The sequence below is a fragment of the Saccopteryx leptura genome, chromosome 4 (genome assembly GCF_036850995.1).
Source record: "Saccopteryx leptura isolate mSacLep1 chromosome 4, mSacLep1_pri_phased_curated, whole genome shotgun sequence".
NCBI lineage: Eukaryota > Metazoa > Chordata > Mammalia > Chiroptera > Emballonuridae > Saccopteryx > Saccopteryx leptura.
In genome coordinates, this window is record NC_089506.1 from 201,173,457 (window position 1) to 201,200,005 (window position 26,549).

Genomic DNA, 26,549 nt, shown 5'->3' on the forward strand with positions numbered 1-26,549 from the left:
TTGAATGACATCAGGTATAGGTTTGGGATAGGACAGGAAAGTCCAGTGTAGAACAGAAATGGGCACACTGTTTCTTAAAAGACCAGACAGCAAGTATTCTAGGCTTTGTGGGCCATAGAGTATCTGTCACTACTCAACATTGCAATTGTTGCGTCGAAACAGCCCTGGATGATACATGAATGAATGGGCATGGCTGCGTGCCAATAAAACTTTATTTACAAAAACAGGTGACAGGCCTACCCTTGAGTTAGAACTGGAAAGACCTGTGTTCAAATTCTCCTTTCGGCAATGGTGACAACCGCTCTTTATGGAGCACTTGTTACCTCTGCCTCATGGGAAGCATTCACATGCCTAACTCGGGGCACCCTCTGCAGCCCCGGGAGCAGGAAACGAGGTTACTTAGTCCGCCTACAGTCTCCCGTCTCGTCTTCAGGGACTGTCAGGAGAACAATGATGGTGGGGGACTGGCATTTTTACCTCATTCATGACACCTGGGGCTACCACTTCCATTTTACATGTGACTTTATGATCAGGGAGAGAAAACAAACAATAAAATTGAAAAAAAGGACACTTCGCCACCCTCCCCCAGAATGGCAGAGTGTCCCTCTCGAGGCAGGTCTCCAAGGCCAGTCGTGGTCACAAGCCACTTCCTGAGGAGCTGTAGGTCACCCACGGCACGTCCCCTCAGAACCCAGCTGCTGGGAACAGAAACATGCCTGTCTGTCTGCCCTCCTCCGTCCTCTCCTCCTACATCTCAGCCGTCAAACACACACCGGCTCTGCCACCAAGGCCAGCTCTCAGTGTACCCACTGCTCACCCTGATCCCAGCCGCCACCCTGTGCCAGGTAACCCTGTGCCTTGCCCCTCCCCCTCACCGGCCTCCCAGGTTCCACTCCTGCCCAACAATCCATTTCCACCGGGTTCAACCTGGGTTCCAAGGACAGGTTGTGGATAAAACCTGGAAGTCCACAAACTTGAATGGGAAACAATTACAGCTTCGATTTCCCACACAGCATCACCAGTTACACGTGGAGGCAGTGAGACACAATGGCATTGGCAGTACCCGGGCCTCCGTCACATGAGAAATCATATCACACAATACAGAGCTGAGAGATGTGCCCGCTATCTCACATGGTCACGGCTACTTGGAAGTTAAGGAGGCATCGCACTTGCTGTTACATCTTGATTTGAAATACATTAATTGAGAAACACATATATTTATTATGTTCTTTTTTTAATCTTTTGATAACTCTATTTCAATATAATTAGTTTCCTAGTCCAAATGCCCTGCAACTGAAGAATGAATAAAAAAATGAGTAGAGAAACCATACAATCAAATATGCTCAGAAATTAAAAAAAAAAAAAATCTTTGGATACACTCAACATGGTTGAATTGCAGGTCCTATGAAGTCAGACTCAAACCTCTCCAGCCTGCATGGTTCCATTTACGTGACATTTGGGAAAAGGCAAAGTGAGGGGCAGATAACATGTCAGCAGTCTCCAGGGAAGGGGCGGGCAGAGGCTGACACAAAGGAGCAGCACAGGAGAACTTTTGGGGCTGACGGAATGCTGTATACGCTGTGGAGGTGGCAGTTACAAGACAGTATATGTTTATCAATTAAACAAGTAAAAGTATAGATGTACAGCACAAAATCTTTATACATGTGTACATGTGTGTGATCAGTTCCCTTTGTAATCCTATGTATTTTAGGCTTTTAAGAACATTATTCTAAGGAGACCAGGCTAGCAAAAGAGAAAGTGGTCCAGGGCACCAAAAGTTTTATAACCCAGCACTGGGAGTAAAAAGGCCCACTCATCCTGAAGCTCCAGGTTCCACAGGGTCAGGCCTCTTCCACCCCAGCCACACAGGCCAACTCAATTTCTCCCTCAGACCCCAGGGCTTTTACACGTGCTATTCTTGCAAATAGTTGGTCCTCTGCCCAAGGCCCCTTCAACTTTTTCACATCCTGCTTGCCCATCCTTCAGACCTCAGCTCCATCATCCCTTCTTCTCTCCCCTCTATTAATAGACCAAACGACGTTCATCTCATTTCATTCTCATAGCAATTTGCACACAAGTAAATATTTTGTGTCTTTTTTTGGGGGGGAACCATTTGTTGAATGTCTGTTTCCTCTGCTGTATACTCCATGAGCATAGGAACTGTGTTGGTTTTTAATTCATCCCTGATATACACTATATTAGGAATAAAAACTATTTGCTGACTGCCTCGCAGCCCACATTCCTAAAGCCTGCATATTTCCGTCCCCAGGGTGTCGGGAGGATGATCCTGCAACAGGAACAGCAGAGCAGGTCCTTCAGTCTGTCCGGGAGCCCTGAGGAGGGCGGAGACTGAGGTCCTCACCGGCCAGTCCACCTCCGGGCCAGCCCAGCTCAGAGCCCCAGGGGGGTAGAACGCCTGGTTACCCTCAGCCCACCACACCTGTGTCCCCGTATCACAAGGGCATGAATGAAGAATCAAAAGACCAGTAACAGGGAAACTTAGGGGAATATGAGCTACCCCAGCCCAGAACAGTCCACCTGGACACCCCCTTGACAAAATGCAGAGCCCAAGACCTTCAGCCCAGAAACCCGAGTCCTTTATTTCCCCACTCCCTCCGTACATTTATGGAGTGCTTTTACTGCATGTCAGGCACAGTGCCAGGCTCTGGGGACACAGAGGACAGCAAAGCCCTGCAGAAGAGCCAGATATTAGCCAAGAGCCCCACAAACACAGCGGGACAGACACCAGAGCCGGACGGCCTGCGTGTGAAGCCGGCTCTGCTGCTTACTGGCTGTGTGACCTCTCTCCTCTGTGCCTCACCTTGCCTAGCTACAAAATGGGGATGATGAGCAACCATCCATACTTAAATTAGTATGCAAAGGGACTAGGATACTGTCTGGCACAGAGCACACACTGTGAACATGTTCTTTAAATACTCACAGTCCTTCAAAATCTGGCTTCAGCGTGTCTTTCTGACCCACCCTCTGCCGCATCCACTATTACCCCCTGACCCTAACTCTACCTCTTGCTTCAGGAAAGGCTCGTTGTCTTCTCCCAGACACTCTGATTTGGCCTCCAATCCTCCCTTGGACAAACTGTTCTCCCTGCTCAAAACATCCTGCACCAAACCTGCTGCCTCCTCATTCCACAACACTCCAGGGCTATGTTCGCCAGGGACGTTGCAGGCCTCACAAGGACCAAGGCACAGGCTACCGTGCAGGAATGGCCCTTAATTCAGAGCATGTCACTGTGGAACGCAAGGGCTAAAAGCATGGCCTCTGAGTGACCACCCCTCACTTGACCATGTATTAGCTGTGTGACCTTTAGTGGAGTATATAACCTCTCTGTGCCTTAATCCCCTCATCTTAAAATGGAGACAAAGCAGTACCTATCTCACAGAGCTGCTCTGAGAATTAGGCATAATAGGTAGTCAAAACATGCCAGCCGTGATAAAGCAGTTCGGTTTGCATCTCCCTCTTCACTAGGGACCCCATGGTGCAGGGTGGTTCCTCTTTCAGTTTTGCTTCCTACTCCTTGTGCTAGAGCCTAAAACTTCAAGAGGTCATTAGGTCCCAGGCAATTACTATAAATGACTGAGCCAGCTGGTGCAAGAACGGAGTATAGCGAGTACAATGCAGGATGGCATCTGCATTCAGCCTCAATCGCAGGGAGAGCAACAGGGCACAGTGGGGACTGTGGCAAACTGGACCATGTACTGTTTGGCTGCAGTCATCTCTTTTTAAAGGCTGCAGTCATCTCTTCAGCTCCAGCTGATTGCTGCCCCAGAAGACTATGAGTCCAGTGTTGCCAGACCTTTGAGGTTTTTAAGAGAAGCCAGATTTCTGGATTTTTACTGAGACCTCACTGCTGGCCACTACTTTTGGTCTCCACAGTGTCTGGTGAACAGCCAGTTCCTACTTACCATAGTGATGCCCAAGAGGGTTGGGCTGACCAGCAACACCGGGGCCGTGAACTTGCCCCAACTTCTTTCCCAGAAAGAGTAGAAGAGGTCTGCCCAGCAGACAATCCACAGCAAAAAACCCAAGGCCTGAAAGAGAAGTACAAATGTCTTACAAGGAAAGCAATGAAACTTCCCCGAGCTCAGCCTCATGGGGACCAGCCGACCCCTACGCTATCAGCTGTGGTCCCTGAACACAACACATATCCTCTGGTGCTAAGCAGGGTGAGCCACCACTGAGCCCTCTCATGTGGGAATATACTTTTCAAGGTGCCAAGGATTCAACCGTGAACAAAACAGAAAAAGTGCCTGACTTCATAGAGCTGACGTTCTAGTAGAATGGAAACAGGCAGGAAGCAAACTGAAAAGTACATACTGTAACGCCAGAGAATAATAAGCGCTATGAGGAAACAAAAAACTGATAAGACAGGGGAGTCAGGGACGGCCTCTCTAATCAGGTGACATCTGAGTAAAGAGAGCAAAAGTGAGTATTTGAGGGAAAGAACAAGTCGGGCAGAGAGAATAGCAAGTGCAAAGGCACGGGGGTAGAAACATGCTGAGTGGGTTTATGGCTACTGTGTAAAGAGCAAGGGGCGTAACAGAAGATGGCTGAAGAGGAGCCTGCAACCAGATCAAGCTGGGTCACAGGGAGGACTTCTGGATTTTATTCCCTGTGGTGAGACATTACTGGCAGGTTTCTTCTAAACAAGGCAAGAGCAAGATCTGATTTACATTTTAAAGGCAGGTATTTTTTCCGCAAGAAAAGTACAGTGTGCTTCCAGCGGACTAAGAGGAAGACATCAGATCCAGCTCAGGTTAGGGAAATAAATCTGAGATAGCTTGAACTGGAGTATGAACAAGACAGACTTGAATGGCGATTTAGGCAAAGGGGCAGCATCAGTAAAATCATTCAAGTGTTCCTGTTTTCCAAGGGTCTGTGGAAATAAGTCTTGGGAAATGTAACTTTAAAATATTACTGAGATATAACCATAAAATGTAAAGGAGCTCTAGAAAGTTTTACTGCATATCTGATGACACTCAGGCAACGGCAAAGCCACCGGAGTGACAGGTACCCACCTTTCTGACGCCTGGGTGACCGGCCTCACATACTATACTAGCCCTTCCCTCTGAGATTCAAATTAGTGCCTCAGAAATAACCTGCCACGTTTCATTTTGCTAACACAGACTGGGAACACCTGAAGACTCTCAAGATCTCAGGTGCCAGGGGTCTTCTCTAGTGTAAGAGTTTAGCGAAAACTAACTCCATCATAAATATAACTCATTCCATGCATGCTTTGTTCAAGTACAGTCAATAGCAGTCTATTTTACTAATATATTTTTAATGTCAATATTTGGATGGCGTTTTTGTGTTCTGATATATTCATCTGCTACATCCACCATGGTCTCAGAATTTACCTTTTCAATAAGCTGACTTCAGGATCTGTAAAATGAACTAAGAATCTTGTGTATCAAATTCAGACATGTAACAATGATGTGTTCATAAAGCATGGGTCTTGCAAAAAAACAACAACATGCACACACAGACAAAAACAACAAAATGACAGATCTGTGCTAAGTCAACAGGAAAAAGTGAGTGAGGAGAATGATACATACATGTTGTTCTTAGCGTGACTTCCCCTCAGAAGGCTTATTCTTGAGAAGGGAAAAACAGTTACTGCCCTGGAGAAACCAAAGGCCACTTTGATCAAATGATCAAAACCCCATCAGTGAGCTGGTTACAGTGTGACCCTAGATGTAACAGTCTGAGGACACAATCTTCCACTAGTAGTTTTCCAGCCAGACGGGCATCACCTGAATCTAATCATGAGGAAAATTACACAAGCTCGAGTTGAGGACTCACTCTAAAGCAACTGCCCACATTCTTCAACCACGTCAATGTCATAAAACACAGAGAAAGGAGAAGAGAGATCTTCCGGATTAAAGAAAACTAAGAGGTAAATGATTCAATGCCATACATGACCCTGGACTGGATTCTGAACTAGGGAGATAAATGCTCAAAAGGACGGTATTGGGACAACAGGCAAAATTAGAATACAGAAAGATTTTGTTAAAAAACATGTCCTTGTTAAATTTCCTAAATGTGATAATTGTACTGTGCTTACCTTAAGAGAAATCTGTGCTTCAAGAAAAGACACACTGAGGAATTAAGGGGTAAAGGGGCAGGTGGCTGCTACCTGTTCTTGAATGAGCCAGAAAAAAATAAACGTATGTATTGTATATGGAGACAGCAAAAGTGAGTGATAAAGCAAATATGCTGAAATGTTACTAAATCAATGACTATGAGTAACAGGCATACAGGGCTAGGGGGAGTTCTTCATATCATTCCTGCAACTTTTCTGTAGTTTAAAATTAATTCACAATATGAACTTTTCTTTTTGCCTTACTTTTTAAATTATAGTTGATATACAATATATATGGTATGTTGGTTTCAGGTATACAACAGTGATTCTACATTTATATACTTTATAATGTGATCATCATGACATGTCTAGTAACCATGTGTCACTCGCTATCCCAATATTATTGACTATTTTCCCTATGCTGTACATTACATCCCATGACTAATTTATTTTATAACTGCAAGTTTGTACCTCTTATTCCCCTTCATCTGTTTCTGAAATTTTTTTAATCTTTCATTACAGTTGAGGTACACTATTAGTTGTAGGTGCACAACGCAGTGATTAGGCATTTATTTATATCTTACAAAGCGATCACCCTGATAAATCGAGTATCCATATGACACCATACACAGCTATTACAATATTATTGCATATACTCCTTATACTTTACAACCCATGACTATTTTGTAACTATCAATTTGTACTTCTTGGCACTGGGTGGTAGAGCATCAGCCCCGTGTGTGGATGTCCCGGTTCAATTCCCAGGCAGGGCACACAGGAGAAGTGACCATCTGCTTCTCCACCCTTTCCTCTCTTCTCCCACAGCCATGGCTCGATGGTTTGAGCGAGTCAGCCCCGAGAGCTGAGGATGGCTCTATGACCTCTACCTCAGGTACTAAAAATAGCTCAGTTGCTGAGAAAAAGCCTAGATAGGCAGAGCATCGCCCTTAGGGGGCTTGCTGGGTAGTCAGGGCCCATGTAGGAATCTGTCTCTCTGCCTCCCCTCCTCCCACTTAATAAAACACACACACACATACACAAAACAATTTGTACTTCTCAATCCCTTCACCTTTTCACTCAATCCCCATCACTCCTCCCATCTGGCAAAGGTCAAAATGTTCTCTGTATCTATGAATCTGTTTCTATTTTGATTTTGTAGATTCCATGTATAAGTGAATTTATTGCATTTTGTCCTTCTCTGTCTTATTTCACTCAGTGTAATACCCTCTAGGTCCTTCCGTGTTGTTGCAGATGGCAAAATTTCATTCTTATTCCATTGTACCACTTCTTTATCCACTCATCCACTGATGAACACTTGACTGCTTCCATATCCTGGCTATTATAAATAATGCTGCAATAAAAATAGAGATGTATGTGTCTTCTTTTTTTTTTTTTTTTTTTCTTTTCTGAAACTGGAAACGGGGAGAGACAGTCAGACAGACTCCCGCATGCGCCCAACCGGGATCCACCCGGCACGCCCACCAGGGGTGAAGCTCTGCCCCTCCGGGGCGTCGCCACTCCGCGACCAGAGCCACTCTAGCACCTGGGGCAGAGGCCAAGGAGTCGTCCCCAGCGCCCGGGCCATCTCTGCTCCAATGGAGCCCTGGCTGCGGGAGGGGAAGAGAGAGACAGAGAGGAAGGAGGGGGTGGGGGTAGAGAAGCAAATGGGCGCCTCTCCTATGTGCCCTGGCCGGGAATCGAACCCGGGTCCCCCACACGCCAGGCCGACGCTCTACCACTAAGCCAACCGGCCAGGGCCGTATATGTCTTCTTGATTTACTGTTTTGGGTTAATTCAGATAAATACCCAGAAGTGGAATTGTTGGCTTCTCTGTCTCTCATTATAGCCTTTGTTTTATTTTATTTTTTATTTATTTATTCATGTTAGGAGAGAGAGAGAGAGAGAGAGAGAGAGAGAGAGAGAGAGAAAAGAGGGAGGAGCAAGAAGCATCAACTCCTATATGTGCCTTGACCAGACAAGTGCAGGGTTTCAAACTGGCAACCTCAGCGTTCCAGGTCGATGCTTTATCCACTGTGCCACCACAGGTCAAGCCTATAGCCTTTGTTTTAAAGTCCATTTTGTCTGGTATAAGTATTATACCAGTTTCTTTTTTTCTTTTTTTTTAACTAAATATCTTTTTCTAACCCTTTACTTTCAGTCTGTGGGTATCTTTAGATCTGACATGAGTCTCTTGTAGACAGCACATATAAGGTCTTGTGTTGTTATCTATTCAGCCACCATATGCCTTTTGATTGGAATGTTTAATCCATTGGCATTTAAAAAAATTACTGATAGATGTTTTATTGCCATTTTATTACTCATATTCTTTATCTTACATTTTTCTTCTTGTCCTTTAAAAAAGACCTTTTAACATTTCTTATAATACTGGTTTGATGGTGATGAACTCCTTCAGCTTTTTCTTGTCTGGGAAACTCTTTATATGTCCTTCAATTCTAAATGATATAGCCTTGCTGGGTCGAGTAATCTTGGTTGTAGGTCCTTGCTGTTTATACTTTGAACACTTGTGCCAATCCCTCTGGCCTGTGAAGTTTCTGTTGAGAAATCAGCTCACAGTTTCCTGGGAGCTCCCTTGCAGGTAACTAACTGCTTTTCTCTTGCTGCTTTTGAGACTGTGTTTAACCTTTGCCATTTTAATTATGATGTGTCTTGGTGTGAGCCTCCTGGGGTTCATCTTGTTTGGGACCCTCTGCACTTCTGGACTTGTGTGTCTTTTTCCTTTACTAGATTAGGATAGAGTTTTCAGTGGTTATTTTTTGAAATAGGTTCTAATCCCTTGCTCTATGTCTTCATCTTCAATACTTGATACAGTCCCAGAGGTCCCTTAAACTATCCTCTTAAAATTCTTTTTCTCCTTTTGCTCTCTGATTGGGTGTTTTCTGCTATCTTGTCTTCTAAATGACTAATTTGATCCTGTGCATCATCTAATCTGCTGTTGGTTCCTTCTAGTGTACTCTTCACTTCAGTTACTGTATTTCTCATTTCTGACTAGATCTTTTTTATGGTTTCTACATCCTTTTCAATGCCATTGAGGTTCTCTCACTAAGTTCCTTGAGCATCCTTATAACTATTATTTTGAAATCTGTATCTGAGCCCCTGGATGGTTTGCTCAGTGGTAGAGCATTGGTCCAGCTTGTAGATGTCCCAGGTTCAATTCCCGGTCAGGGCACACAGGAGAAGTGACTATCTGCTTCTCCACCCCATCCCTTCCGCCTCCCCTTTCTTTCTTTCTTTCTCTCTCTCTCTCCCTCAGCCATGGCTTGATTGGCTCAAGCGAGTTGGCTCCCAGTGCTGAGGATGGCTTCATGGCCTCTGCCTCAGGTGATAAAAATAGCTCAGTTGCCAAGCATCGAAGCAATGCCCCAGATGGGCAGAGCATCACCCCATAGGGGGCTTGCCGGGTGGATCCCAGTCTATTTCTCTGCCTCCCTTGCTCTCAATTTAAAAAAAAATCTGTATCTGGTAGATTGCTTACCTCCATTTCATTTAGATCATTTTCTGAAGATTTTCCCTGTTCTTTCATTTGGGACATGTTTATCTCCCCATTTTATCTAGCTCTCTGTTTCTATGTATTAGGTAGATCTGCTATGTCTCCCAGTCTTGGTAGAGTGGTCTTATGTCCTGCAGGGCCCAGTGGCGCAGCCTCCCTGGTCACCTGAACTGGGCACTCCAGATGCGCCCCCTCCATGGGCTGTGTACACACTCCTGTTACAGCTGAGGCTTGACTGCTGTTGTTATGTCAATGGGAGGGACTGACCCCAAGGCCAATCATCTACAAGGAGCAGCCACAACTACAGCAGAGGAGCTGCTGTGCATGGGGCCGACCCCATGAAGCAGAACTTGCTTCAGCGGGGCTCTGGTGCCTGCCATATGTCCCTGGCACCTTTCAAGCTGCTGCCCTAGTGCTGGAGCTCAAAGCAAGTGAGTTAAGTCTGTGCACAAGCCCTTTAAGATAAGGTGACCAACGTTTTTACAATAAAAAGGAGGACAAAAATAAATTGAAGAAAACAATATCATAAATAAAAGAAACATTTTATTCATTGCAACAATAATACACTATAATATAATAAATGCATAATAAAAACATTTGTAATATTTAATATTATACTTACATGTCTATTAATTTTAATAATAATTGCGAGAAAAAAGTACTCATTTAGATACAAACACGTCACATCACACGCAATGGTTCGACTCTACATCGATCGAATAAGGACATTTACAGATTAGTCTTCCAATATCAAAAAGGAGGACATGTAGGAAGATACTTTTTGAGGGAGGACGGAACTTAAAAAAGAAGGACAGTCCTCCCTAAAGGAGGCCGATTGGTCACCTTATATAAGAGAAACACTTGGGACTCCAGGATCCACTCAGCCACGATCCCCACTGGTTTTCAGAGCCAGACATTATGGGGACTTCTCTTCCTAGCACTGGAGCTGGGGGGCCTGGTTCCTCAGGGGGAACCTCTGCAGCCAAGAAATCCCTCCTGATTTTTAACTGCCACACGAGGGCATTCTGTGTCTCTGCCCATCCTACCAGTCTCAACATGGCTTCTTCTGTATAACCTTGTCGGAGTTCTGCTCAGCTAGACTTCAGGCAGTTCTGAAGGATGGTTGTTTTAAAGCAGGGGTCCCCAAACTTTTTACACAGGGGGCCAGTTCACTGTCCCTCAGATTGTTGGAGGGCAGGACTATAAAAAAAAACTATGAACAAATCCCTGTGCACAATGCACATATCTTATTTTAAAGTAAAAAAACAAAACGGGAACAAATAAAATATTTAAAATAAAGAACAAGTAAATTTAAATCAACAAACTGACCCGTATTTCAATGGGAACTATGCTCCTCTCACTGACCACCAATGAAAGAGGTGCCCCTTCCGGAAGTGCGGCGGGGGCCGGATAAATGGCCTCAGGGGGCCGCATGCGGCCTGCGGGCCGTAGTTTGGGGACCCCTGTTTTAAAGTTTAGTTGTAATTCTGATATGGCTGTCGAAAGCTACCAGCATAGTGTTTACCTACTTCTTCTGCCATCTTGACTGGAAGCCAAAAACGTGTGGTTTTTTTTTAGTAAAAAGATATCTTTGGTCCAATGGGAAGACCTCCCAATTATCTCCTGACAATTTGTTGAGACAGATCCTATCACTCCCACTATAATAATAGGAAACTGAGGCTTAAAGAGATTAGGAGATGTGCTCAAGATCCTACAGCTAGTGAGTCTATGGGATGGAGATGCTATGTGAACTCATGTCTGAATCCAGGGCCCCAGCCTTATCTACCACATCATTATCCTGTCTTCTAGAAAAAGGAACTCAGGGCCAATGAAACAGGAGCAATAGGTCAGTTTTCACCAGCCACCACTCCCCACCCAGAAACAATACCCCCTTCCACCCCACACACACACACAGGATGACTTACAGTTTTGGCTTTGTTGAGATGTGTCATCTGAATATAGCCCCGGTCATGGTGAGCGAGATAGAGGAAGTAGAAGGGGAAGCAGACCCAGAGGTAAAAACAAGGCACCCACACGAGGACGGTGTTCTGAAAGCACTTGGTGAAGTCAGGATTGCTGGTGTTCCATGTGATGTTCCACTCCTATGGACGCAAACACAGGCACGGGTCAATGGGATGTGCCAGAGAGACGGGCCGTGTGGAGTTCAAAACCAGCTGTCACGGGGCCAAGAAACAGACAAGACCTCTGCTTCCAAGGCGGTCTCAGACAGAATATGCAGTGTGGAGAGACAAGGAATCAGGAATAAAGGTACACCTCGTTGTATGCAACAGACAGGTTCCTGGGACCTGTGGCAAATTCCATCGTTGTTCAAAACTTAAAGACAGCGATTTAAATAAACCCTGAGGGGTACCTTCCTGTAAACTGAAGAGTACCTTAGTCATTTCAACTTCACTCATCTTGTGAATTGAGGGTTTGCTAATCTTCTTCTTCATCACCATCACCATTGTCATCTTCATGACCACCATCATTACCATCACAATCACTTACATCAGCTACCAATACCATCATGATCACCACCATTGGCACCATCATCATCATCAATAACCCCCAAATTGCAGTTCTATGTGCTAAGCCCTATTCTAAGTACTTTATCTGTATTATCTCCTCTAATTCTATAAGCACTTTATCCCTCCTTTTTCAAATAGGAAAACTGAGGCACAGAGAGGTTCAATGATTTGTCCATTATCACATAGCTAGTAAGACCTGGATCAGAATTCAAAATCAGGCTATTTGGTTCCAGAGTCCCTGCATTTAATGACTAAGTTATCCATCCTTGAAATAAATTTATTTTAAATAGTTTTATTTTTTAAGAAACCACTTGCAGCCCTGGCCGGTTGGCTCAGCGGTAGAGCATCGGCCTGGCGTGCGGGGGACCCGGGTTCGATTCCCGGCCAGGGCACATAGGAGAAGCGCCCATTTGCTTCTCCACCCCCACCCCCTCCTTCCTCTCTGTCTCTCTCTTCCCCTCCTGTAGCCAAGGCTCCATTGGAGCAAAGATGGCCCGGGCGCTGGGGATGGCTCCTTGGCCTCTGCCCCAGGCGCTAGAGTGGCTCTGGTCGCGGCAGAGCGACGCACCCGGAGGGACAGAGCATCGCCCCCTGGTGGGCAGAGCGTCGCCCCTGGTGGGCGTGCCGGGTGGATCCCGGTCGGGCGCATGTGGGAGTCTGACTGTCTCTCCCTGTTTCCAGCTTCAGAAAAAATACAAAAAAAAAAAAAAAAGAAACCACTTGCATTTTGTTAAAGACATATCAGATAGATAGATATATACATATATAAATCAAGTATATCCACCTAAGAATAAACTTTAACCTGCTGTTAGAATTTGGTAATGGAGAATTTAATTCAAGTCCTGATCTGACCACTGACCAGTTACATAACTTTGGGAAAATCACCCTATCTCAGAGTCTCAATTTCTTATCTCTGCTTTGCTTACATCAGATAAATTTAGAGGTATGAAACAGGTGGCCCTCAGGCCAATTTGGCCCAAAGATGGTTTACTATTATTGTTGTTTTAAGCATGCTTTAAAAAGATTTTTTTTAGATCAGCTTCCAACATTTCAAATCAGGAAATTTCATATAAAAATTTGGATTTTTAGCCTGACCAGGCAGTAGCACAGTGGATTGAACGTAGGACTGGGATGCAGAGGACCCAGGTTCGAGACCCTAAGGTTGCCAGCTTGAGCGTGGGCTTATCTAGTTTGAGCAAGGCTCACCAGCTTGAGCCTAAGGTCACTGGCTTGAACAAGGGGTCATTCGGTCTGCTGTAGCCCCCCCCCGGTCAAGGCACATATGAGAAAGCAATCAAGAAACAACTAAGGTGCCGCAATGAAGAATTGATGCTTCTCATCTCTCTCCCTTTCTGTCTGTCCCTATCTGTCCCTCTCTCTGTCTCTGTCTCTGTCACAAAAATAAAAATTTTTTCAAAATTGGGATTTCTGGCTTCTCTTAAAAAAAAATCAGAATGCCTGGCAGCACTGGGCCCATATTCATGCTTTACAGCCATCAGCAAGAGCTAAGGAGTAGCCAGGCTGGGATAAGGCTCATGTGTTCCAGCTGGTCACAGGCCCATGCAGCCCACCTCTCTCCTAGCCTTCTCTGTTCATCACCGCACAATGTTCTCTCTGGGTATCTGAGTCCAAGCCTTCCCACAGTCAGATAAGTGAGACCACCCAGGAACTCCAAAGAACCTGGACTCTCACAGCCCCATACAACATTTAAAGCCATAAAGGGAAAGTGATGGGAACAAGCAGAACATTTCACTTAAAGAAAACAATTGACAATGTGATGAAAACATTATGTTCCATGCATTTCAAAAAAGAGACCTAGTAATGCATAACATTACTTAATACATGAGTATGCTTAATACAACTGAATATGTGAAAAGATTATTAAACATATGTGAAAAGATTATTAAAACATAAGGAATTGGACTTAAAAAGAAAAGAGAGAGAGCTCTAGATAGTAAAACAAGTACCTAAACTGGTTCTTCAGGGGTATAACTGATAAACAGTTCTATAATATAAATGGTTAGTTTCCCAGAACCAGGAATCAATGAAATGTAAACTTAAAATAATTAACAGATGCAAAGGAATTTAGTTAGGAAATTTCTAAACACAAAGAAACCCTTAAGACAAAAGTCATGCCTCTATGAACTTAGGCCTGTGAAATTTGATCACAGGAGTGATTTAAATCAAAAGCTGATTATTGTAACTGGTTTCACCCCACTTGTAATTCTAAAGGTGATGATGAAAAATGGGATTCAACTGTCGGTGGTTCTTACATACAGAACAGTGTCTGAGCAGTTGCCAGAAAAAACTCATTTCAAAGGAATTTGCCCTTCTAATAAGGAAAAAATGCTGGGGTTTAATATATGCAGTTATGTATACAAGAAGCTTGGTTCATGTGTGACATTCCAGTAGCCAGTTATTTCCTGCCTGGACTATTGCAATTTCCTTTCTAACCATTACCTGTTTCCAGCCCCTCCCGGACCAACTATGTCCTCCCCACTACAGCCAAAGTAACATTATCTATCCATGCAACTATACTCATGCATCCATCCACCCACCAATCCATCCATCCATCCACCCATCCATCAATGCAGCACCACATCCACCACCCACATCCATCCATGTGTCTCTCCCTTTGTATTTATTTTTAATAGGTAATACATTTGTGTGTTAAACTTTTTCAAACTACACAAAACAGTATACTGTGAAAAGTAAGTCTGCTTCCCTAATCTCACAGCCCCCATCCCAGCCCACGGACAAAACCACCACGGCTAACATCTTGTGTGTTCTTCTAGATTACCTCCCAATTACAGTGTATCTATTTTGTTTCCCCAAAAGTTACCATAATACATACCTGTCCTTTACCTTTCTTAATATTAGAAACTGATCATTACCAGGAACATAGATCTGCTTTAATTATGATAGCTTAATTTCTTTTGAACAAAGGACAGAAGTGACGAGCCATTTTCCCATCTTGGTCCCTAATCCTTCAATTCCTCTCTTGAGAGGCAACCATTATCGGTTTCTTATGTACCCTTCCAGAAGATACCTGATCCATCTATAACAAAAATAAAGAGCCCTGGCTTGTTGGCTCAGCAGTAGAGCGTCAGCCAGGCATGTGGAAGTCCCAGGTTCAATTCCCAGCCAGGGCACACAAGAGAAGCACCCATCTGCTTCTCCGCCCTTCTCCTTCTCCTTCCTCTTTGTTTCTCTCTTCCCTTCCTGCATCCAAGGCTCCACTGGAGCAAAGTTGGCCTGGGTGCTGAGGATGGCTCCATAGCCTCGGCTTCAGGCCTAGAATGGCTCCAGCAGCAGCGGAGCAACGCCCCAGAGGGGCTGAGCATCGCCCCCTGGTGGGCATGCCGGGTGGATCCGTCAGGCGCATGCAGGAGTCTATCTGACTGCCTCCCCACTTCTAACTTCGGAAAAATACAAAATAAATAAATAAAGACATATTTTTTTGTTTTCCACTGGAAGGAAGCATACTCCACCTCTGTCCTGTACCTTGCTTTTTTTCTCTTAATAATAGGTCTTAAAGATCACCTGCACTGCACACAAACGATGTCTTCCTCCTTGGAGCTGGCTGCTTTATAATCCATTGTAGGAGAGACTTGACTTAATTAGTCCCTGCTGACAGGGCGATAGGTTGCTCTCATAAACACTGCAGCAGTGAATAAATAACTAACAAATGCCTCACATTACACACGAACAAGCCTATTTGTAAGATCACTTTTTAGACGTGCATCACTGGTCAAAGGGTGCAGATATTTAAAATTTAGACAGATACTGCTCCCCAAATGGATCATCAACTTATATTCCACTTAATGAGGTACAAAGGATAACTACTTCCCTGACCACAGTGTATTAAATTAAAAGCTTTTGATCTGTCAGTCTGATAAAGGAAAATGTCTCACTGTGGCTTAACTACCTTTTCTCTAATGAGGAGTGAAACAGAAGATCTTTTCATAGTCATTTAAAAGCAGCCATATTCTCCTGCTCAAAGTAAAATTCAGAGACTTAAATATAGTACATGTATTAATGTATTAATATATGGGGCTAATCTGATCACCCTCCCTCTTCCAGGTAATAACCTTCAGTGGCTCCCTATTAGCTCCAAGAGCCAATCCTTGCCATGGTTCATGACACGTTCCACATTCAAGCTCCATCTGTTCCTTCTACAATTTCACCTGCCAATGTTCCCCAATGTGTCACCTAAGGCATTCATTGAGGTAAGCATTTGCCAAGCATGTTAGGCATTGTTCAAGGCACTGGAGACTCAGAAAGGCCATGGTCCCTGACTTCGAGTCATTCCCTAGCTGCTACTCAAATGGGTGGTTCTTTACCATCTCTCTTATTAGATGCTCTCCCTACAATCTTTCCATCATAACAAACTCCTATTCATCCTTCAAAACCCAACTTAGATACCACTTTTAAGAGGCCTTCCTCTTCATTCCCCAAAATTCATTCTCCTCTTACTCCCCACACACAACTCTGCAATGGTTTTCTTACATGTCTGTCAATACCTCTGCCCTGCAAGGTCCATGCAAGGACCTCAGAGCCAGGACCACAGTATATTTACCCTCAACTACTACTCTCCTACCCAGCAGGTCCCCAGAGGTTATTAAGGAAACAAGTATCCTAAGCCATGCCTTCCCTCCCAGCATTATTTCCTACTTTACTCTTTTAAAAATAACAATCCAGGCCCTGGCTGGTTGGCTCAGCGGTAGAGCGTCGGCCTGGCATGCGGGGGACCCGGGTTTGATTCCCGGCCAGGGCACATAGGAGAAGCACCCATTTGCTTCTCCACCACCCCCTCCTTCCTCTCTATCTCTCTCTTCCCCTCCCGCAGCCAAGGCTACATTGGAGCAAAGATGGCCCGGGCGCTGGGGATGGCTCCTTGGCCTCTGCCCCAGGCGCTAGAGTGGCTCTGGTCGTGGCAGAGCGACGCCCCGGAGGGGCAGAGCATTGCCCTCTAGTGGGCAGAGCATCACCCCTGGTGGGCGTGCCGGGTGGATCCCGGTCGGGCGCATGCGGGAGTCTGTCTGACTGTCTCTCCCCGTTTCCAGCTTCAGAAAAATACAAAAAAAATACAAAAAATAAAAATAAAAATAACAATCCATCCAAGTACACCCTAGCCCTGACCCCTGGCTTTCTGGTCAAGTGAATATGGATTAAAATTTAGGCCCTGACCTCATGAGCATCTCGGCAGGTCGCTTAACTATAAGCAGCAGATACTAATAATTAATAACAATCGCCCCCACTACCACCAGCACTGCCCAGAGGCAGGAAGCCTTAAGGGCAAGGCAAAGCTCAAGTGAAGAAGTGAGCAAGAGCAAACCAAGGAGCATCTAAGGGGGGGGGGGGGGGGCTCCGGAAGGAGAGGGAAGGGAAACGCTCAGCAAAGGAAGGCGTTGCCTCTTCCGAGGACAGCTTCCTGCTGGGAGCCAGACAGCCAACCCCGACCAAGAGGCAGAGATGGAGGGAAGAGGAAGGAAGGGGAGGCATGAAAAGGGGAAATGACTGTGAGCGTGACCTTCCACTGCCGCAGAACGCATCCAACCCAGGCCATCCCACCCAACCCCCCACACGGCCTCAGTAGCTGCTGCGATCCCAGCCAACGGCCCGACCACAACTGTCACAGCAGTGACGATAAGAATGTTGGGGGCCTCCTGTGTATCACTTGCTGGCTGGGGCCTTGTCTCCTCTGTCCCAACTGCTGGAGACAAGCAGTGGGGTCCTCTCTATTTGGGGCTTCTGGGGAAAACAGCAAATGCTATTTTTTTTTAAGACCATTATAAGGCAAGGAAGGATGATTCACTGAGTCAGTCTGCCTTTCACTCACCACCCCTGACTCCAGGGGGACAGCTACCCAGGGCCTTCCTTTCGGGGGCTCACCTCAGGGGGAGGGGGAGCCCCAGGGACAAGCCCTCATTAGTGTCAGCCAGTCAGCAGAGTCCTTTACCCACGTTCAAGAATGGGCACCTGACCCAAACTGAGCTAGTCACAGCAAGGACACATCCTCTCTTGTCCCCAAAGATGCAGGGTGAGGATGCGGCATCTCGGCCATTCACAAAGGAAGTACCAGGGCTGGGAGGGGAAGGGAGAAGAGGCACCACCGTGGCAAGTGTGAGAATGAAGCTGACCTCAAAAAAGACGAAGATGGAAGAAACTGTTCCTTAGTGTCGTTGTGGATTGCTGGCTCAAGCTTCACCTGCAGCCCACCCTCCCACTGGACTTCCACAGCAAATTCACTGGATCGCTTACACAGGTGGAAAGTGAATTTGCTTTCACAATACAAAGCATCCGAGCCGTACAAGTTCTGACCCACCGTGTCTGATCCCTTGTCCCTTTTCTTACAGGTCCAGTGTGCTTCTCTACTTATTTACTCGGTGACCTTAGACAAGTCACTCAATCTCTCTGAGCCTCATCTATGACTAAAGCTAAAAATACCTATCTCCTAACGCTATTCTAAAGAATAAAATTATATACATATGGGGTCCAGCTCAGTGTCAAATATTAATACTCAATAAAGAGCTATTAACAGCAATCTTAATTCTGTGTCAGTAATAAAAATAAAGTTTATAGCATTACAGTCTTAATATGATTTAACTTTATATTATTATTGATAATAATACCACCTAGCTTTAACTGAACACTATGTGCCAGGTACTGTTTCTTGCATTTTATGTGAATAATTCAGTTAATCTTAATGATTACCTAGAAGAAATGTTGTTTTGATTCCCATTAGGTAGATGAGAAACTGAGACACAAAGAAATCAAATAAAGTGCCTTAGATCACATAGCTTATAAATTTCGAGGCTGGGGCTCAAACCTTGGAAGCCTGATTACTGAGGTCCCCTAACCCCCATCCACGCTAGCTCCTAGCAATGGCCTTCTTGGGCACGTGCTTTTGTTGTTGTTGTTGTTGTTGTTGTTAGATTTTTATTTATTCATTTTTATTAGAGAGAGAGGGGAGAGAGGGGGGGGGGAGAGGGAGGGAGAGAGAGAGAGAGAGAGAGAGAGAGAGAGAGAGAGGGAGAGAGAGAGGGAGAGACAGAGAGAGAAGGGGGGAAGGAGCAGGAAGCATCAACTCCCATATGTGCCTTGACCAGGCAAGCCCGGGGTTTTGAACCGGCGACCTCAGCATTTCCAGGTCGACGCTTTATCCACTGCGCCACCACAGGTCAGGCGGGCACGTGTTTTTGACCATAGGCAATCTGGGCCAAGAGGAAGATTTGAGTCCTCAAACCACCACCAAGTTCAGAACCAATTACTTGCATTTGTTACCTATATGTGCTGTTACAAATTACCATAAAATTAGGGTCTTAAAACAACACAATTTTTTACTTTTAAGTGAGAGGAGGGGAGAGAGACAGACTCCCGCATGTGCCCCAGCATGCATCCCAACCAGGACCCACCCCTCAAGCCCCCTACTCAGTGATGCTCTGCCCATCTGGGGCCATTGCTTGGCAACTGGGTTTTGTTTTTTTTAAAGCACCAGAGGCAGAGGCTCCACAAGCCATCCTCAGGACCCAGGGCCAACTCCCTCAAACCAATTCAAGGCTGTGATAGGGGAAAGAATGGGGGGGAGGGGAAGCAGATGGTTGCTTCTCCTGTGTGCCCTGACCAGGAATTGAACCTGGAACATCTACACACCAGGTCAACATTCTACCCCTGAGCCAACCAACCATGACCAAAACAATACAATATTTTATCATGCCATTCTAGAGGGCAGAAATCTGAAACGAGTCTCTCTGGGCCAAAATCAAGGTGTCAGCAGGGCTGTGGGTTCCTCCTGGAGACCGTAAGGGAGGCTCCACTTCTTTGCCTTTCCCAGCTTCTAGCAGCCACCCACATTCCTGGGCTCATGGCCCCTTCGTCCACCTTCAAATCCAGCAGCATCAGCCAGGTCCTTCTCACACTGCCACCTCTCTGGTTCCCTCTCTTCTGCATCCCTCTTCCACTCCCACTTCCACTCATGATGACCTTGGGCTCACCCAGATAATCCAGGAAAATCTCCCATCTCAAGGTCAGCTGATGAGCAAATTCAATTGCATCTGCAGTCTCTATACCCCCTTTGCCACGTTACCTAACATGATCACCGATTCTAGGGATCAGGTCATGGACATCTTTGGAGAAACCAATCCTGTGCCTACCACACCTCTCAGTTTGACGCTGGTCCACCCGAAATATCCTGTGACATCCCAGGGGCACCATCGCTCCTCTCAGCTTCATCAGAGTCAGAAGCCACTAGAATACTGCCAGGTATAGGCAGGAAGTGGCCCGAGAGGTAGCTGACCGGCCTCTCAGCTCAGTCATGCTTGTCACAGAAGTCCCATGCACCAGTGACCGCTCAGCCAGGGCCTCTGCAGCGCTGTGTCCCCCACGCCTGCTGCTCCGGCCTGATTCACACAGCTTCCAGAGGGACCTGTGGCTGGAGCCTGCAGGGAGACAAGGGGAAGAGCCTGTCCAGGACCCAGCCAGGACAGGAGGGAGGAAGACGAGACAGACAACAGTCTGGGGATGTGATTATAAATCCGAACAGCTCTCAGTGTCACCAATATTCGGGAGCCAGAGTAGCTCTGACACTGTTTAGAAACAAGGACCTATTATGCATCAGATCTTCCCTCGGGGCCTGAACACCATTTTCCAATTCAATCGTCTCAATAACTTGCAATAGTCGGGTTTCTATTCCTCAGTGGACAATTATATGCCATTTGAAGGTAAATAACGTTTCCACTGGCACAGAGCTCCCTTTTATCATAAGAGGCAGATACTACACAAACCTCCTGGCAACGAGGGCTCTGGAAAAGAACACCGAAGGCAGAGAATAACGGGAGGAGGTGCATGCTATTTCTATCCCAGGTGGACAGCAAAGGCCCCTGGGCCAAGGTGACATTTGAGGGAAAACCTGAAGGAAATGAAGAAACATATGCTACCTTCTTTCATTGATGAAAAGAAAAAGAGGGAGATTTAAGGTCCTTAGTAGCATGAGCCAGGACTGAGCTAAGTATGTGCTTTATATCCCGTTTAGGCCTCACAAACAACTCTGGGAGACAGGCTCTATAATTAAACCCATTTGACAGACACAAAAACTGAGGCCCAGTCACTAACCTGCAAGCAGCCTACACAACCAGGACATTGAATCCAAGTGTAGATAGATGCCTCTATATACATGGAAAATGCAATGGGTCCGGTTTTTTTTTGTTGTTGTTGTTTTTAATCACATACATGCACTACCAGTCCCATTTAAAATTAGCATCAAAGAATATACAAATGCTGGTCTAGGCAGGGGAATTTTCTTAGAAAGAGACAGGAAAAACAAAAGCTAGCAGTGATTATCTCCAGGGGGTAGGGCTGAAGCTGGTAAGAGGAAGCAACTATTACTTTTTGTTTTATTATCTTTTGCACTGTTTGAATTTTTTACTCTGCATGGATTCCCCCTGAAATAATAATAACAATAGCGAGTTTACACTTGAAATAAATAAACAGCAGCAGCAGGAATTTAAGGGTAGAAGGTTCTGACTGCTGAGCTGGGAGCAAAGAGAAAGCACACATTTACTGGGCGCCGGCAACAGCGGTATTTGCTGGGACAGGCACGGTGCCATTTTCCGAGAAGGAGTCCATTTAAATCTCACAACAGCCCTACAAAGTCAAGGTTATTATAACTCCCACTTTCAGAGGCAGACCCTGAGACCCAGACAGGTTAAGAAGTTGATCAGACTCCCAGAGAAAGGAAGAGGCAGAGGCGTGATTTGAACCCTGAGTCTGACACTGAGCCCTTAACTCCTGGGCTCTCCCACCTCCCTGCCAGGTGGCTGGAACTCTAAGGGCTTTGCAAAGTTAATGGCCTCACCATTCAGCCTCAGGTAGCTTGGAAGGCAATGTTCTCAGAGGCAGGTCATCAACTAAATGTCCCCAGGCCTTAGGGATTCCAAGTTCATGTGTACAGAATGGAGGAGCAACATTCACACTCAGACACAGAAACAGTCTACAACTCCTCCTACCCAGCTACCCAGTGCAAGCAATACAAGGTGATACTTACGAATACAACGTTCAAGGTCTAGGTCAGTATGTGTCCGAAAGCAGGGTTTCTCAACCTGGGCACTACTGAAATTTGAAGCCAGAAAATTCTTTGTCTTGAGGGGCTGTCCTGTACCGTGCCTTTTGTAGGATGTTGAGAGCATCCTTGACCCAATAGATGACAGGACCACACGTCAAGTTAAATCCTCCCAAACAACTCAGAGGCAGGTGGTATAATTAAGTCCATTTTACAGATTCAGACACTGAGATCATATAACCTGGAAGCGGCATATACAGCCAGTTGTGACAATCAAAAAAATGTCTCCAGGCTAACCTGCGGTGGTGCAGTAGCTAAAGCACTGACCTGGAACGCTGAGGTCGCCTGTTCAAAACCCCAGGCTTGTCCGGACAAGGAACATACAAGAAGCAACTACTATGAGTTGATGCTTCCCGCTCCTGCCCTTCTCTCTCTCTCCCTCTCTCTCTCTCTCTCTCTCTCTCTCTGAAATCAATAAATAAAATCTTAAAAAAATAAAAGTCTCCAGCCATTGCCCAATGTCCCCTGGAGGCTAAACTGCCCTCACTATTCTAATGCAATGACTTCACCAGGCTTTGGTTTTTCCTTCATGAAATGAGACTAATTCTAGGGCCCACCTATTATAGAATTATCAGGAGGGTTAAAATAAAACGACCCAAAGTTTCCAGTTTGAGTTCCTGGCCAAGAGACTGATTGATAAACACAAGCGCAAGGTTTCATTCATTCATTCATTCAGTGAGTATTTATTGAGCACATACCCATGAGCCAAGAAGGCCTGGGCTAATCATGGGGATATGGAGGTAAGTGCCTTCTAAAGACTCACAGTCCACCAGAGATATCAGATCTCAGGTCAAAACAAAACTACAAAGGACAAGTATACAATACTTGCTGAGAAGAAAAAGGGAGGAGTGTTGGCACAGCAAGCATCGGGGTGAAAGTCTGGGAAGGTGACATTTTAGCAGAGACTAAAAGGGTCAGGAGAAGTTAACCATGCAAAGAAACAGGTGTGGTTGTCCCCTTTCCAAAAAAGAAGAAAGTGAAGAAGGGAGTGTGTAAGGGAAAGGAGGACGGGAATAAACAAAATGAATACAAACAACCGAGAGTGAGGACCCTGGTGCTGGGGGCCTGAGTTTGAATCTAGTCAAGACTGCTACCAGCCTCTTGACCTTCAGAAAATTAGCCGATCTCTCCCACCCTGGTCTCTCTCGTGCTAACAGGATTAATCAGGGAACCCACTACACGTGCCCGGACTGCAGGGTTAAATGCTTCACATGACCACAGCTGCCTAACAAGGGCTGGGGGAGCAGGACGCAGAGCAGGCTACTGGCTCAGCATCACCGGCCACTCTGCAGAGTGCAAACCCATGGGGCTGAAGCTGAGGCTAAGGACAGGGGTAACAGGAATAGGAAGATGGCGGCTCTTACGAAGCACTCCCCACATGTGGGACTGTGTTCCGGGGTAGGGCGCATCGTCCCACTGCACTGTCAGAGCACCCTACGAGACGGGAACCATCTCCATCCATGTTAGAGAGGGACACGGAGTCAAACCGGTAAGAAGACTTGCTGGAAGGTGCACAGGCAGGACCAGGTGGTGCCTGCACTCAAACCCAGAGAGACCGGCTCCAGAGTACCAGCCAACCGTTCTGCAAAGGGGGGGGGGGGGGGGGGGGGCTGCAGGGCACAGCCAAGGACTGGGCTGAGGGACACAGGCAGAGGCAACAGGCCATTTATAAAGCCACAGTCAAAACCAAGGCAGGTGCCAGACCCCCCGCAGGAGGCGGGGAGATCCAAAGCCAGAGAAAGCTGAGAAAAAGCAGCAGGAGGGCGGCGATTATGTCAAGGGACCTGCCGGGCTTCTGGACACTAATCCTGTTTTCAGAGCCAGCATGGGGCCTGCCTTTGCCCACCACAGTCCTGAAAGGGATCCCAGCAAAGGTCAAGCAGCCGCCGGCGACACTGTGGGAGAAGGACAGCGTGCCAGCGTCACGCTGGCAGCGATGTCCCCTGCCCACTGCTGGGCTGAGCTGCGACCTTCCCTCACCCTCTGACTCACCAGAGCTAAGAATAAAGTCCAGAAATGGAGGAGGGGGGCAGCATCCATACCTTACCCCCAGCACCAGGAAGGCAGGGCATGTCCCTGCCCAGGCAGAAGCCCAAATCCTTACTGGATCCTCACACCCAGGATGCAGAACTGAACACGTTTGTGAGAAAGAGGCAGGAGTGATATGCAAAACCAAGACACCTGTCTTAACAAGAGTCCCAGTGCCAAGAAGAGCCGCGCTGCCTACACAGGGATCCGGGTGTCAGCAGAGGGCAGGTCGGAGCACCCCCCAGTGAGCACCCTGAGGCCTCTCACCGGGCCCTCCCTACAAAGCACACACTTGTCTTTGTGTTCTCCATCCGGCCCCAACCATTTGCTGAGTTCATCTCTCACCACTTCCTCTCCTCTTATCAGACTGGAGCTTCACCAAGTCCTCCATTAGGTCATGTTCCAGGGACTTGGGAGGGGTCAGCCACGTAATGTGCCAAGCACAGGAATACATCTGGGACACAATGGCAGACAGAACTGAGAGCATCCATCCATTTACTGAGCACCATCTCTAGGTGCTGAGGACCCAGCAGTGACACAGGGCCTGCCCTCCTGGAGCTGACAGCCTGACAGAGGAGGCCAAGAGTGAACAGACAAAAAATAGATAATAGCTATAGATAGATAAATGTAGTGTACATTCTGTGTGTGTGAGTGTGAGAGAGAGAGAGAGATGAAAAAAAAAAAGGCTCAGAGAAGAAACCTCCCTGAAAAGGTGTACTTGTAGAAGGAAACGAGAAAAGGGAGTAAGCCACCACAGAGAAGAATCTTGGGAGAGCAAAAGAAACAGCAAGTGCAAAGGCCCTGAGGTAGGAACATGTCAGGCATTTTGGAACACTAATAGAGAGGTCAATATGACTCCCCAGTAATATGAGATGAAGTGAAGGAAGGATGTGGGGGGCAGGCAGGAACAGACTGTGTAAGACTCACAGGCCTTTGAAGGGATTTTGACTTTTACTCTGAGTGACGTGGGGACCATGGATTATGATGTGTCATCATATTATTTACGTTTTTACACAGTGGTTCTCAACTGAAGGCAAGTCCTTTCCCCGCTACCAGGGGCCATATGACAACATTTGGAGACATTTTTGGTATCACTACTGGGCTTAGGGTGGGGTAGAGGGTTTTTGCCGGTAGAGGCCAGAGATGCTGCTAACATTCACAATGGCCAGGACAGTCCCCACAGCTCAGAATTACTCTGCCCCTCATATCAATACTGCTGCAGCTGAGAAACCCCATTTTCACAGAATCCCTGCCTTTACCTTTACCAAGTTTAGGGCCATATTCCCCACCCTCACCTCTCATCGGGCGTATGAGGTGTGAGTTCCTCACCATGTGACAGTAGGCAAACAAACAAGCCCCAGTTTCCACATCTGTAGAGTGGGAACACTACTCGAGATGATGCAAATACTCATTTAAGCATGAGCCTGAGCACACAATAGGCGCTCAATAAATGTCACTGCTATTATTGTGATTACTTTCAGATCCATCTCTTGTTATGTCCCTTCCACATTTTCCACCTCACCAAATGATTCTTTCTTTCATCCAACAAAGTTGTTTTGAGCCTCTACTATGTGCCAGGAACTATGCTGGCCAGGAGTATGGATGGGTGGCCAGACTCACCAGTCCCCAGAGTGGGTATGTTACCTTACATGGCAAAAGGGACAGTGCAGCTGTGATTCAGTTAAGGATCTGGAGGTGGGAGGTCACCTTGGATTAACCAGGAGGGACCCCTGGACTCAGGGAAGAAAGGGAGGCAGGAGGGTCAGAGTCAGAGGAGTCAGAGAAGGGGTCAATATGATGCAGGGCTGCGTGCCACCTAGCAGCTGCAAAGGGCAAGAAAGTGGGTTCTTCCCCAGAGCTTCCAGAAGCAACACCCGCGCTACATTCTGGAGTTCGACCTCCAAACATGAAGACACTAAATCTATGTTGCTTGAGGCCGTAAGTTGGTGGTGCCTGGGCATAGCCGCCACAGGGAGCCCACACAGCAGGCAATGCAGATAGAGGCAGCAGGAGAGGAGGCCTGGCTGTGCCCTCACCAAGCTGACACTGTTCCTGCCTCCACAGCCAGCCCCGGTCAGGCCCTGCCCCCCCCTGACCCCCGCGCTGCCTGAGGCAGACTCAGCCCTGCAGCACCTGCCCCGCACCAGCCCTGAGGACGGGCTGATGTCCCTGTCTCCTGTCTCCGCTGCACTGGAGCAGTTCAGGAGATGCTTTTGAAAGACAGGAGCTAGGAACAATGGAAAAGACAAATTTATTTTTTGTGGG

At 46.5% G+C, this 26,549-nt stretch overlaps 1 protein-coding gene across 2 annotated transcripts in view; it reads right to left on the minus strand.

Annotated features, from left to right (window-relative positions):
• The window catches only part of ABCC1 (ATP binding cassette subfamily C member 1 (ABCC1 blood group)), a 150,168-nt gene that overhangs the window by 99,420 nt on the left and 24,199 nt on the right, over positions 1-26,549 (minus strand). For both annotated transcript variants that reach the window (XM_066382556.1, XM_066382555.1), the window contains exons 2-3: positions 11,534-11,710; positions 3,924-4,049 (exon numbers count right to left, since the gene is read on the minus strand). In XM_066382556.1, the coding sequence (XP_066238653.1) occupies positions 3,924-4,049; positions 11,534-11,710 (303 nt within the window). The remainder of the gene's footprint in view (positions 1-3,923; positions 4,050-11,533; positions 11,711-26,549) is intronic.